Below are 15,183 nucleotides of genomic sequence, written 5' to 3'. Positions count from 1 at the left end.
GAGCACCTTGATGGGACTGTGCATAGGAGGGAGGGGAGAGTGCCCTGCAGGGCAGAAATTTCTGCTCAAGGCACTTCTGGGAGACAGGGCCTCAGGGAAATGGCTTCTTGGTGCAGATAGGGAGGCTGGACACATCCCAGCCTAGGCAGAAGCCCCCTCCTCACCTCACCTCACCTCTCCTCTCGTGCCCCACGGGCCCAGGACTAGAAGAGAAGCGCACCTTCAAGGACACAGACAGTGAGGGGAGCAGGCACAATCACAATGGACTGAAGACCCCACGGAAGTCCCTCCCCCCAGTTCTTGAGTAACTCACAGGAAGAGGAGGGGCCCTTCCATAGTGAATGACATGGAATTCTCTAGTCACCTCAGTGGGATGGAGGGAAGAGGCAGATTTAAAACACCACTTCTGAGCAAACCTGCCCCTCGGTACACACAGCGCAGAAGACACAGCAGGTAAGTGAACACTCTATTACTAGTTAGAAGCAGAAAACCTCTGACAAATGCTGAGCCTGGTGAGCTGGAATCTCTTGGAGGAACTTGAGGACGCCTCTTGTTCAGACTGGAGCCTGAACTGACCTCCAGCCCCTGGGTGGACCCTGGCTCCCCCTGGCTTGCAGCAGCTGCCTCAGGGAAGCAGAGCACCTGAAGACACCAAGTGGAAGAGAAGGATCCAGGGGCATTCTCAAGAGTGCCTATCCCAGTCCAGTTCTATTTTTAATTTAGTTCAAGAAAGCACAGTTCATAGCACAATGCCTGTCCTAGAAAATACATGTTATTCTTCATCTACTCTTGACTGAAAAAGGGCTTGGGATGGGAGCAGCCTGAGGCTGAGGGCTTAAGTGTGTAGCAAGACAACCCAGTGGTCTTTTAGAAAACCAGGAAAAGTTGCCCTTCTCAGGGGGGAATCAGCAGGAGTATGAGAAAAGTACTGCTTGTACTTTTGTGAGGCTACATTCCCAATATATGCCCCTGCTCATTTATTTCCACTGGGATTAATGTGATGAGCAGTTCAGTCATTCAAATTCTTCCATGAAAGTCTGATTTTGCTCCCAGAATTGTAGAAATGAATCTTGACTTTATTTCAATTGGATTTACTTAAAGGCCACACTATATGTAAGGCAAAGAAGTCATACCTGATACAATTGATATGCCAAATTAGGCTCTCTCCTGTCATGTAGCCTCTTGCATCCAATTGAGTTAAAATGTGTGCACCAGATAACAACATACAGTAGTAATTACTAGTACATGCTAGGCAATAACTGCTTGTTCAATGAATTAATGAATGCAATTTGACAAACCTGCTAAATCCCTAAAATTCACTACTACACTCCCACCCCTCTTTGAAACTTTGTCATTCATTAAGCTTAACAAAATCTTGTCTGCCCTCCCTTGTTACAAGATGTGTGTCAGAATGTCTTCTTTCCTCTGATTCTTCATTTTTTTTTTCTGCTCCAGCCAGCTGAGATCTCACTGAGGCGAAGGCTGCTGAGAGCTGGAAGGGCATTTCGTGGTGATTCACACATAGGGAGCTGGACTTCCTTCAGCCTCAGATGAAGATCCTGGAGTTTAGAGACACAAAGAACAGGCCCAAACCAATGAATGTTATAAAAACAAATCAAGGAACAAATATGAACATGGCTGCAGTATACAGCATAACGATAGTATTCTCAAGGAAAAGCAGTGTTCCTAGAATAAAACGTATCTTATGTTCTAAAAGCACAGTTATTCTCAGCCAAAGACCTGGTATCATGGGAGAGAGGGGCTAAGAAAAATATAGGAAGGAGAAAACGAATGTTTAATCACATCAGCCCATATACCTTAAGGTGTCAACCAATCGGTAGCAGCCATCAAGTCTACCACCTGTGAATTTAAATGCCATTGGAGAAATTTTCCTTTAAAAATTAACATATTCATTAGAATCTCATCTTTCTTTGAAACAATACACATATATACATGTATACATGTATAATATGAAAGTAGGGGAAGAGATCCATATGTAGAAACATATTGTTGTGTTAAAATGGTTATGGGTCATTGGTAGGATAATGAAAATTTTTGTTTTATGGATTTTCAAATTTTCTATGATGTAAATAAAATTTTTTGATCAGAAGGGGACCTCCAGAAATTGATTTCTCTTTAGAATATGTCTCCATTCTTTTTCTACATCCCTGAATCCAGTGAGGAGCTTCTTTGGGGCAAGACTTCCCACCTCAGTTAGTATCTAGATTTTTTGCATTCATCGCAAGCCAAACATCAGGAAAAGTTAATCCCATTCTGTACCTTAGGCAGTCCCAATCCCTCCTCCTGAGGATCCCTCTTCCTAGGGTTCAAAGGCTTTCTTACCATCTGGAGTCCTGGGCATCCGATCCTGAGATTGTTGATACATCGGGTCAACTTGGAAGTGCCCCACGGGGTTTCCGAAGTGGGGACCTTCCCCTTGGCCTTCGACCCTCTGGTACCACGGCAGGGCTACCTCTTCCTGGGACACAACTACAGGCCACATAGCAGGTGCACACATCACCGGAGCAGGCATCTGGGGGGCCGGGTATGCTGCTGCTGTGGCGGCGGCTCCTTCGGCTTCTGAGAGTACCCTAGGTGGGGGAGGTGGTGGGTATGGGAATGGCATGGGGTATGGCATGTGCCTGGGGCATGGCATGGGAGCTGGGGGTTGAGCAACCTGGGCCCAGGGACCCTGGGCCCCCTGCACGTACTGCACACCGCCTGCCAAAGCATACTGCGCCTCCTCCCTCTGGGCCTCCAGCCGCCTTCGCTGCGAGGTCGCGACCAGCAACTTGTTGCGCTCCTCAGCGGTCACGGGCCACGTGTCAGCCCGGAGCTGCGGGGATCGAGAGCTGACTGCTCTCTGGGCCTGCAGCAGCTGCCCGCGCAGGGCCTCGCGCTCGCTCAGCGCCTGTTGCAGGTCTTGGCGCGTGCGGCGCAACTGCATGACCACCTGCTTACGCTCCTCGCGCAGACGCTGCAGCTGCGAGGCCAGGGCCCAGGTGGCCGTCTCGCGCTCCTCCACCTGCTCCTGCAGCCGCTGGACGCGGCGGGCCTGCTGCTCTCGCTGCCTCGTGGCCACCCGCACGCTCAAGGCCAGCGCGCTCCAGGCACAGGCCCTCTTGAGGTTGAGAGGTACATGTATGTCGGCCAAGACGGACTGCAGCTCGTCCTCGATCTCATTCCAGGGCCGCGAGCGGTAGGTCATGTAGAAATCTGGGCCGCCGCCGTTACTGAGTACTTCTTGGTTGATGAATGTAACTACGTCTCTGTGGCGAAAACCGCTCCTGGGATCTTCGCCGTCCAAGGCCATGACCTCCGCGGCCTAGTCTGCGGAGATGCAGCAGCTCTGGTGAGAGATGGCCGCTAAACCGATCCGCCTCTCGGCTCCTCACTCAGTCCTCCTTCAGCCCTAGCTCAGTCCTGGCCTCTTTCGCCTCCTTCCCCTCACACCCACGAGTCCCCTAACGAAGAGTGGTGTGGCTCCTCACACGGCGTGACGCATCAAAACTGTGGGCTTCGAGTGAGGCTGCAAGGCATGGTGGGAACCCCCGTCCTCGGCATGGCGCCTCCTGTAGGACGGGAAGTGGGGCGCCTGTTCCTGGATCCACCGCCGATGCACCTGCCTTGGCACACCGCCCCCTACAGGGCGGGCTGGCTGGTGACTGCAGTGTGCCGCACAGTGAATTCGCGTTCCCAAGAGATTCTAAAGCACCTGGATACTAAAGAATTTCGAATCTGGGAGTCATTTCAGTGGGCCGGGCGCGGGGGTCGGCGGTTGGGGTGGGGTCTTTTGGTTCAGCGCCCTCTCGCTTTACGTCAGCCGTTATCTCACATTTTCTATAAGGTTTCAAGCTGTCTATACTCTTCCCTAATCCTAAAGCAGACAGCCTTGGACTTCGGCTAGTCAAAATCAAGTGGTTGAGCCATGAAGCCCCTTGGTTTTCCTTGCTGAACCCTATCTTCAAGCTCTAGATCCCAGTTCCTCCTATTCCTTTTTTTCAGGGACTTCACTTCGTCTTCCCACCCCTCCCCCCAACCCCCGTATTTCCTGCATCTCAGCCGGGCTGCACCACCCCTGTGCTACTGGGTATTTTTCTCCCAGACAGTAAGCCTGTTCAGGTTCCCTATGTGCTTGGAATAATTTCCTCCCTCTAACCTGCGTCCTGGACTTTCTTTCTTCTCATTAGAGTAGTCCATCCTAGGTCCACTTCGCGATGCTCCCTTTACCGTTCAACCTGCTGCACTTTGGTTTTCACCCTACAAAAACTTTAGTGAAAAATCTCTGATAAGGTCACCAATAGTCACTATCTCACTACAAAAGCAAGTGGATACTTTGATAGTTTTTATGTGATTTTTTTCAGTAGGCTTTGAGTCTTTTGACCATTCCCTCCTTGGCACTCACTCTATCCTATCTTGCTTTCTGTGACATCAAATTCTTCTGATGCTCCTCCTGTCCCTCTGGCTTATCTTTCTGTTTCTTTCAACTGTTTGTTCTTCTCTGCCCACGGCTCCAAAGTTAGTATTTTCCCAGTTTTGTCTTCAGACCCCTCCTCTTCATTCTATATGTTCTCCTTGAATAAGCTTATTCACTCCTATACTGTTATTTTGTTTTCTCTGGACTTCAACCCCATCAGCTGTAAAATGGGAATATAGGTAGGATCTACCTTATAAGGTTGTGAAGATGAAAATGTTTAGAATATGTTAATTCTTATTGCAATGATTACATAGTTGCTGCTAATAGAAGTCATAATAGTGGTAATGGTGGGGTGATAGTTTTAACAGTCTATGCCCAGTTGCAGCCCCAGATCCTGTCTGGTTATATATATGCACATATATGTAGAGAGAGAGTTGATTTATAATATGATATTAGTTTCAGGTATATAACATAGTCCTTCAACATTTTTATAGATTATATTCCATTTATGGTTATAAAATATTGGCTATGTTCCCTGTGCTGTACAATAAATATATCCTTGTAGCTTATTTATTTTATACATAATAATTGGTACGTCTTAATCCCCTACTCCTATCTTGCCTTTCCCCCTTCCCTCTCACCACTGGTAATCACTAGTTTGTTGTCTGTATCTGTGAATCTATTTCTTTTTTTTACATTGACTATCTTGTCTTAGTTTTCAGGTTTTTTAGATATAAATGACAATATACAGTATTTTACTTTCTCTGACTGATTTTACTAAGCATACTGTCCTCCAGGTCCACCTACGTTGTTGCAGATGACAGAATTTCATTCTTTCTTCTGGCTGTGTAGTATTCCATTGTGTGTGTGTGTGTGTGTGTGTGTGTGTGTGTGTAGCTCAGATCTTCTTTATCAGTTTGTCTGTTGATGGACATTTAGCTTGCTTCCATATCTTGGCTATTGTAAATAATTGTAGGTAATGCTGCTATGAACATTGAGGTGCATGTCAATTTTTGAATTAGTGTTTTCATTTTCTTTGGATATATACCAAGAAATGGAATTGCTGGATCGTTTGGTAGTTCTATTTTTAGTTTTTGGAGAAACATCCATACTATTTTCCATAGTAGCTGCACCAATTTACATTCCCACTAACAATGTACCGCAGTTCCCTTTCCTCCACATTCTTATTTGTGGCCTTTTTGACAATGGCCATTCTGACAGGTGTGAGGTGGTAGCTCATGGTTTTGATTTACATTTCTCTGATGATGAGCACTGTTGAGCATCCTTTCATGTGTCTGTTTGCCACCTATATGTCATCTCTGGAGAAACTATTTAGGTCTTATGCCTATTTTTTGAATGGGTTGTTTTTTGATGTTGAGTTGTATGAGCTATTTATATATTTTGGATATTAACCCCTTATTGATCATATCATTTGCAAATATTTTCTCCCATTCAGTAGCCTGTCTTTTCATTTTGTCAATGATTTCCTTTGCTGTGCAAAAGTTTTTAAATTTAATTAGGTCCCATTTGGAGAAGGCAGTGGCACCCCACTCCAGTACTCTTGCCTGGAGAATCCCGTGGATGGAGGAGCCTGGTGGGCTGCAGTCCATGGGGTCGCTAAGAGTCTGACACGACTGAGCGACTTCCCTTTCACTTTTCACTTTAATTCTTTGGAGAAGGAAATGGCAACCCACTCCAGTGTTCTTGCCTGGAGAATCCCAGGGACGGGGGAGCCTGGTGGGCTGCAGTCCATGGGGTCGCTAAGAGTCTGACACGACTGAGCGACTTCCCTTTCACTTTTCACTTTAATTCTTTGGAGAAGGAAATGGCAACCCACTCCAGTGTTCTTGCCTGGAGAATCCCAGGGACGGGGGAGCCTGGTAGGCTGCAGTCCATGGGGTCGCTAAGAGTCTGACACGACTGAGCGACTTCCCTTTCACTTTTCACTTTAATTCTTTGGAGAAGGAAATGGCAACCCACCCCAGTGTTCTTGCCTGGAGAATCCCAGGGACGGGGGAGCCTGGTGAGCTTCCATCTATGGGGTCGCACAGAGCCGGACACGACTGAAGCGACTTAGCAGCAGCAGCAGCAGCAGGTCCCATTTGTTTACTAGCCAGATCTAGTGCCAGTCTGTTGGTAGGTAAAGCCAGGTCCTGGGATCTGTCTACAGGGCCTTGGCTGGGGGGGGGAGGGAGTGGGGGGATGGGGGGAGTGGGGGGGTGGGGGGGTCCCAGAATTGGTTCCTGACACAGCTGGCAGCAAGACCCAGAGTGTCTTGAAGCTTATATTGACCTGCTTGTGGGTGGGACCAGGGCCCAGTCGATTCTAGTGCTGGTTGTGTCCTGATGGTGATTGACCTGGGTCTGTAGGCTTCAGGACTATGGTTTTCCTGGGGCTGGTGTTCACCTGTGAGGGGTGAGGCTTGTCTTGAGGCTAGAGGAGGCTTGCTGGTGGGCAGGGCCTGGGCCCATCTAGTACTAGGGCTGGAGCTGGCCTGCTGGTGTGTGACTTGGGTACATAGGTTGGGGGCTGTGATTTTCATGGAGCTAGTGTCCGCATGCTGGAGGGAAAGTCTAGAACAGGCTTGCTGCTGGGCAGGGCCTGGGATTCTGGGGCTGGTGTCTGCCCACCGTTGGGTAGAGCTGTGTCCCACTATCTTTGGCCACAGGAACCTGATGGTCCCTGATCTGTTACATGTGCACTGGTGTGTGGGGCCTGTTTCTGGGCCCTCTCATGGACAGGGCCTAGTCTAAGGGTGGCTGTGGGCTCAGAGGATCTTAAGGCAACCTGTCTGCTAGTGCATAGGGCTGTGCCCCCTCACAGTTAGTTGCTTGGCCAGAGGTATCCCAGTACTGGTGCCTATGGGCTGTTGGGCATGAGTGGGGCTGGGTCCTGAAGCTAATAAGCTAGAGGGAGGATTCCAAAATGGTGCTTGCCAGCACCAGCGTCCACATGGTAGAAAGAGCTCTCGGAAATGGCTGCCACCAGTGTCTGTGTCCCCAGGGTGAGATATAGTTGCCTCTTGTCTCTCCAGGAGATTTTCCAGATCAGCAGGTAGGTCTGACCAAGGCTTCTTTCAAATTAGTGCTTCTGCCCTGGGTCCGGGAGCATATAAGATTTGGGTGCACGCTTTAAGAGTGGAGTCTATTTCCTCCAGTCCTCGTTGTCTTTGGAAATTGAGCGCAGCTGTCCTTCAAAGCCAAACCTTCTAGGGAATCATCTTTCCCCATGCAGGACCCCTGGACTGGGGTGTCCAATGTTGGGCTCAGACCTCTCACTCCTTGGGGAGAACCTTTGCAGTTATAATTATTCTCCCTTTTGTGGGTCACCACTTAGGGGGATGAGACTTGACTATATTGGACTTCACCCTTCATACCCCTCTTGTTGTGATTTCTTATTTATATCTTTAGTTGTAGATTATCTTTTCTTGTAGGTTCTGGGTTTTTTCACTGATAGGTGTGCTGTTAAATCATTGTAATTTTGATGTGCCTGTGAGAGGAGATGAGCTCAGGGTCTTTCTACTCTGCCATCTTGGCCCAATTGCACAATTTTATTTTTTCTAATTTATTTTATTTTATTGTTATTTTTGGCCACACTGTGGGGCATATGGGATCTTATGTGGGATCTTAGTTCTCTGACCAGAGATCAAATCCACATCACCTGCAGTGGAAGTGCACAGTCTTAACCACGGGACCACCAGAGAAGCCTCTCTATACTTTAAAATACTACTTGCATCCACCACAAGTCGAAGTATTCCCAACCTAGACATCTCTCTTAAACTTAAGATCCATACATTTTTCTTCCCTTAACTTGTAGCTATTGAACGCATATAGAGTCACTTTTTGAAAGTAAAATTGAGAGATATTATAGATTGTTTGGATGGGGGTTGTAAAGATTAAGAGGAAAAAAAGGAGACAAGGATGACCCCTAGTTTTTAAGTTTGAGCAATTGTTTCAGAGATGTGGTTTGTGATGTCTTTTAGTGACCAGACTAGAGATATCAAGCAGGCCTTCTGGGATATACAGGTTTGGAGCACACGGAAGAAATCGATGGTACTTAATAACCAAGGACTTGAATGAGATCTCCTAGGAAGAGAGGAGAATAGAAAATAGAGGACTGAGTCTCAGGGCACTCCAATTTATAAATACACAGTTATAGTATAGTCAGTTATTAAAAGCACAAAAATGATTCTGTGTTAATTCCTATTTAACCTTTCAGTTCAGTTCAGTTCAGTTGCTCAGTCGTGTTTGACTCTTTGCGACAACCAGGTAATTATGATGTATGCCATTTCAACCATAGAAAAATATGAAAAACTCCCCCAGATCATTTTGTATAGCCATTATTATATAATATCTGATGACAAAAATATAGTACCAAAAAGATTACTATTGACCCATCTCATTTATAAATATAGCTGCAAAGAGATTCGACCAACATTTATATGTTACTTTTGGTTCATATCCAAGAACAATTCCTTGTTGTGAGATTCTTGTATTATATATGAAGGAGTATAATAACTCTTAAAAGTATATTAAAGATGCATATTGTAAGTTAAAGATATATATTCCACACCATAGAAAAACATGGGCAGCTCCCCAGTTCATTTTGTGAAGCTGATAAAGCTAATAGCCAATCAGAAAAATAGTGTGCAAGTTAATATTGTATAAATATACTGACCCATTTGCAAAAATCCTACATATCTGAAAATGGACAGTGTCAACATTCCTAGGACAGCAAACCCTACTTTCTTCCTTGCTAACAGAACCTCTACATTGCTTAGTCAGTGGCGTATGAACCCTGGGCAGGGTCTTGTGATTGACTTAGGGGTGGACATGTAACCCTGTGCTAGTCAGTGAGATATATCAGGAAATTTGCTGGGAGTTTCAGGGAAAGATTTTCCTTTGTGATTAGATAGAGGACCAATAAAGTGCAAACCTTTTTCCACGAGCCCTCATCCTTAGGATGCCAGGATGGGGTTGTGTTGTTTGCAGCTGCAGCAGTTACCTTGAGACCAGGAGGGGAGACATGGCAGACATATGTTGTGACCATCGTGTAGGGTGAGCCTCCATCCCAAATTTGGTCCAGACGTCCAGACTGATGACATCACATGCACAGTAAGAGGGTTTGAAAATGTTTATTCCATTAAGGAGCTTTCTGGGGAGAACAGCCAGACTTCCCGAGTTGGTCCAAAAATGGCTTGAGAGAGCAAAGAAAGACTGGCTGGGGATTTTAGTTGTAGTTAGAGTTGGGGCTGTGGTGACAGTTCCTGCGTGCAGGTGGGGGCTTGTGGTTTGAAAGTCTTGCCATCACCAAGGGAGAAAGCACTGAGGCTTTCTTCCTAGCTTTCCCAGATGAGGGGGTACAAGGGGAGAGTGAGGGTTGAGGCCTAAAAGCTGTCCGCAAACATAAAAAAGCGAAGTCAGACTCTTCATGATAATTCACCCCAGTGTTTGAGTGATGACAAAAGTGTATGACACTTCATTTAACTGAAGTTGATTATGGCACTCTTTGTGGCCTGAGGGCTTCCCAGGTGGCTCAGCAGTAAAGAATCCATCTGCCAAGCAGGAGACACGGGTTTGATCCCTGGGTAGGGAAGATGCCCTGGAAAAAGAAATGGCAAACCACTCCAGTATTCCTGTCTGGGAAATCCCATGGACAGAGAAGCCAGGAGGCATGAGAGAAGGTTGCTAAAGCTTCTCTTTGTGAAAGGAGTCTAGCCAAGGGGCACTAATGAGAGTGGCTGTTGTATTGCAATTTTGACAGAATCTAGAGCCTTTGTTGGAAGGGGCTCCATTCAAGGTGGGCTGATTTGCAAATAATTGCATGAATGGGCTAAAGGAAAAATTGTAAATAAGGAGTACGTAACCGCCAGAACCCAAAAGGCCTAAAAGATACTGGGCTTGTTTTAACACTGGAAGTTGAGAATTCGTAACTATTTCTTGACAGTGTCAGGTATGGAGGGGTCCTCCGTTTACCAAATAATTTTCAGGAATTTACAGAGGTAGTGGGGTCTTGCACTGTTTGTGAGGCAATGGCCTAGCCCCCTTTTTGAGCTCCCTATGTGATTGTGTTCATCCTGAATAAATGTGCCTAGTGAACAGCCTCGGAGAAGGCAATGGTACCCCACTCCAGTACTCTTGCCTGGGAAATCCCATGGATGGAGGAGCCTGGTAGGCTGCAGCCCATGGGGTCGCTAAGAGTCAGGCACAACTGAGCAACTTCACTTTCACTTTTCACTTTCATTCATTGGAGAAGGAAATGGCAACCTACTCTAGTATTCTTGCCTGGAGAATCCCAGGGACAGAGGAGCCTAGTGGGCTTCCATCTATGGGGTCGCACAGAGTCGGACATGACTGAAGCGACTTAGCAACAGCAGCAGCAGCAGCAGCAGCAGCAGTGAGTAGCCTCAGAAGAGGATGTCAGGAGTATAAAGCCATATCTGTGCCCCTGGAAAAAGCTGGATGCAGTTAAGATCATTTTGCAAAGATTGTGTGCGATGGCAAGACTGTTGATGTGCTCCATAGATAACCAGGTAAAGTGTATCATGTACCTTAGGAGGTGAAGGCAAACTACAGTTGAGAGACTTTTGAAATAGAGACTGAACAGAATGTATTAGTCAAATCTGTTACAGAAAAATATCTACCATTTGCTTGGACAGAGTCAGTAGTTTCAATAATTTTGAGTACAGAAACCTTAATGGGCGGGACCACAGCACTGAGGCTACAAAAATCTACTGTGGGGCATCATTCATTCTTTTTTCACTTGAAAGTTTTTAATAGTTGATACTAAAAGTTAAACATTTTTCTTTATTCACTTAAGACTTATATAACATATTTTTTTCCCTTGGTGGATAATTGCTTTACAGTATTGTGTTGGTCTCTGCCATACACTGACGTGAACCAGTCTTAATTATTGTTGTTGTTCAGTCGCTAAGTCATGTCTAACTCTTTGCAATCTCTTGGACTGCAGCATTCCAGGCTTCCCTGTCCTTCACTATCACCTGGAGTTTGCTCAAACTCATGTCCATTGAGTCGGTGATGCCATCCAACCATCTTATCCTCTGTCATTCCCTTCTTCTCCTGCCTTCAATCTTTCCCAGCATCAGGGTCTTTTCCAATGAGTCAGTTCTTCTCATTATGTGGCCAAAGTATTGGAGTTTCAGCTTCAGCATCAGTCCTTCCAATGAATATTCAGGGTTGATTTCCTTTAGGATTAAATAGTTTGATCTCCTTGCTGTCCAAGGAACTCTCAAGAGTCTTCTCCATCACCATAGTTCAAAAGCATCAATTCTTTGGCGCTCAGTCTTCTTTATGATTCAACTCTCACATCCGTACATGACTACTGGAAAACCATAGCTTTTTGACTATATGGACCTTTGTCAGCAAAGTGATGTCTCTGCTTTTGAATATGCTGTCTAGGTTTGTCATAGCTTCTCTTCCATGGAACAAGCATCTTTTAATTTCGTGGCTGCAGTCACCATCTGCAGTGGTTTTGGAGCCCAAGAAAATAAAGTCTGTCACTGCTATCACTTTTTCCCCTTCTATTTGCCATGAAGTGATGTGACTGGATGCCATGATCTTAGGTTTTTGAATGTTGAGTTTTAAGCCAGCTTTTTCACTCTCCTCTTTCACCCTCATCAACAGGCTCTTTAGTTCCTCTTTGCTTTCTTCCATTAGAGTGGTATCATCTGCATATCTGAGGTTATTGATATTTCTTCCAGCAATCTTGATTCCAGCTTGTGCTTCATCCAGCCCAGCATTCGCATGATGTACTCTGCATATAGGTTAAATAAGCAGGGTGACAATATACAGCCTTGACGTACTCCTTTCCCTATTTGGAACCAGTCCGTTGTTCCATGTCCCGTTCTGTTGCTTCTTGACCTGAATACAGGTGTCTCAGGAGGCAGGTAAGGTGGTTTGGCATTCCCATCTCTTTAAAAATTTTCTACAGTTTGTTGTGATCCACACAGTCAAAGGCTTTAGCATAGTAAATAAAACAGGTGTTTTTCTGGAACCCTCTTGCTTTTTCTGTGATCCAACAAATGTCGGCAATGTGATCTCTGGGTCCTTGCCTTTTCTATATCTACCTTATACATCTGGAAGTTCTTAGTTCATGTACTGTTGAAGCCTAGCTTGAAGGATTTTGAACATTACCTTGCTAGCATGTGAAATGAGAGCAATTGTACAGTGGTTTGAACATTCTTTGGCATTGCCTTTCTTTGGAATTGAAATGAAAACTGACCTTTTCCAGTCCTGTAGTCACTGTTGAGTTTTCCAAATTTGCTGATATATTGAGTGCAGCACTTTAACAGCATCTTCTTTTAGGATTTGAAATAGCTCAGCTGGAAGGAATTCCATTACCTTCACTAGCTTTGTTCATAGTAATGCTTCCTAAGGCCCACATGAGTTCACACTTCAGGATGTCTGGCTCTAAGTGAGTGACTGCACCGTCGTGGATATCTGGGTCATTAAGATCTTTTTTGTATAGTTCTTCTTTGTATTCTTGCCACCTCTTTTTAATCTGTTCTGCTTCTGTTAGGACCTTGCTGTTTGTGTCCTTTATTGTGTCCATCTTTGCATAAAATGTTCCCTTGGTATCTCCAGTTTTCCTAAAGAGATCTCTAATCTTACCCATTCTATGTTTTTTGCTATTTCTTTGCATTGTTCACTTAAGACGGCTTTCTTATTTCTCCTTGCTGTTCTTTGGAACTCTGCATTCAGCTGTGTATATCTTTCCCTTTTTCCTTTGCCTTTCGCTTCTCTTCTTTTATAATTATATAATTTTATAATTATAATTTTATAATTATAATTATGACTGATTCACATTGATGTATGATTTTATATATATATATATATGGCTTCTCTGGGTCAGGAAGAGCCCCTGGAGAAGGAAGTGACAACCCATTCCAGTATTCTTGCCTGGGAAATCCCATGGACAGAGGAACCTGGTGGGCTACAGTTCATGGGGTCGCAGAGTCAAACACAACTTAGCAACTCAACAACAGCATTAGTCACAGCTTAGGCTGAAATCAAGACAGATGATTCATTCTAAGACACACAGATAGGTCTGGGCCAAGACACACAACCCAGGGTCATTCACTTTAAAGAGGGCTCTGATCCCATACTTCTAAATGCCAATTAATTATTGAAACTTCTGACTTAGTTAAATCTATAACACAGCTCTGTAGGACTCAGCCAATGTAACACAAAGGAGCACAACTCAAAGGGCAAGCTAGCCAGCAGGCATCAGAGTCAGTTAGCAAGCTAGAGCAAGAGAAGACACACCCCTGGTGGTGGTGATCATTGTCTCAGCATTCTGCTCACAGTACTGACTGTGGACACCCTACAGAGACAGCATGGACCCCCACCCCAAATTTAGTTTTGATGTCAACACTGAAATTGCTTACATAATGAGGCTTTCTGGGGCAACCAGGGCAGGCATCTCAAACTGACCTGAAATGATATGAGAGAGGAAGGAAAGAAAGACTGGCTTGGGGTTTTTTCTTTCTTTTTTTTTCTTTTCTTAATACTGGAGTGGGTTGCCGTTTCCTTCTCCAGGGGACCTTCATGACCCAGGGATCAAACCAGCATCTCCTGCGTTGGCCAGCAGATTCTTTACCACTAGTGCCACCTGGGAAGCCATGGCTGGGGATTTTTATGGTTGTCTGGGGAGAGGTGGGCTGGAGTGAAGGTTTTTGTCCATGAGTTGGGGCCCGGGGGTTTGAATCTATGGCTGGTGCCAAACAAAGGAGAACCCAGGCTTTCTTACCAACTTACCAAGATGCGAGGCACAAAGGGAAGAGGGAGGGTGAAGCTTAAAAGCTGTCAGCAGTCAAACATTGAAAAAGGGATTTGACTTTATTAGAGCACACTTCTAATGGCAGTATGGAAAAGTGAGAGCGCTGGGTCCTTGATGAGTTTATTCAGCCTCTCAAAGGCCTTGGAAACACCTGCTCCAGACTTCCACTGTTGCTGAATAATTCAGTGTCTTTATGGTTAACAGGCTATTTTTAATTAGGCTTTCTGTTAGTTGCAGTTAATTCTGAACTGATTTAGTGTTGAAAATATTGTATAATCCATTATTATCATTTTAGATATATTCAAGGAATACAAAGGTGGTTCAGTATAAATAAACCTGTACTCGTAATTCATAACAAAGTGAATTAAAGAAGAACATCATGGGTCATATTAGTAATATACTTTAATTGCTTTCATAAAATCCAGTAACTATCCCTAATAAAAACACAAGGTAAAAGAGGAATAGAAAGACCTACCTAAAGGCTCCTTACTAAAAACAAACAACAAATATCATTCTGAAGAATGAAACACTAAAAACATTTCCAAGATAACCAAGAATTACACAGGAATGCTATTATAATTATTCTTCCACATATTCTTATTCTAATCAATGCAATAAAGGAATAAAATGATTTAGTACAATAAATATTGAAAAAAATCATAACTTTTTCTGGTGTGAGTGTATACCCAGAAAATCCAAGAGACACTAATAAATACTAGTATGATTGATGACATCATCAAGGTTTCTGGATAAATATTTATTCACTCATTTGTTTATTTATTTTAAAATATCTATTTATTTATTTGGCTGTGCCAGGTCTTATTTGCAGCATGCAGGATCTTTACTTGTGACATGCAAATTCTTTAGTTGTACCATGTGACCTCTTAGCTGTGGCATGTGGGATCTATTTCCCCTACCAGGGATCAAACCTGGGCCCCCTGCACTGGGAGCACAGAGTCTTAGCCACT

General features: G+C 44.8%; 1 protein-coding gene across 6 annotated transcripts in view; it reads right to left on the bottom strand.

The window, feature by feature from the left end:
• Positions 1 to 697: 697 nt before the first annotated feature.
• The window catches only part of ATP1B4 (ATPase Na+/K+ transporting family member beta 4), a 47,445-nt gene continuing 32,959 nt past the window's right edge, over positions 698 to 15,183 (bottom strand). For 2 of the 6 annotated variants that reach the window (XM_061408598.1, XM_061408600.1), the window contains exon 9: positions 1,425 to 1,559. In XM_061408598.1, coding sequence (XP_061264582.1) covers positions 1,516 to 1,559 — 44 coding nt within the window. In that variant the 3' untranslated portion in view covers positions 1,425 to 1,515. Of the gene's footprint in view, positions 1,560 to 2,343; positions 6,200 to 7,987; positions 8,503 to 15,183 lie in introns of those variants that run through there. The other 4 variants (XM_061408604.1, XM_061408606.1, XM_061408605.1 and 1 more) reach the window with 4 other exon arrangements.

The sequence above is a fragment of the Bos javanicus genome, chromosome X (assembly GCF_032452875.1).
Source record: "Bos javanicus breed banteng chromosome X, ARS-OSU_banteng_1.0, whole genome shotgun sequence".
Taxonomy (NCBI): Eukaryota; Metazoa; Chordata; class Mammalia; order Artiodactyla; family Bovidae; genus Bos; species Bos javanicus.
This window is presented reverse-complemented; position numbering and strand designations above follow the sequence as displayed.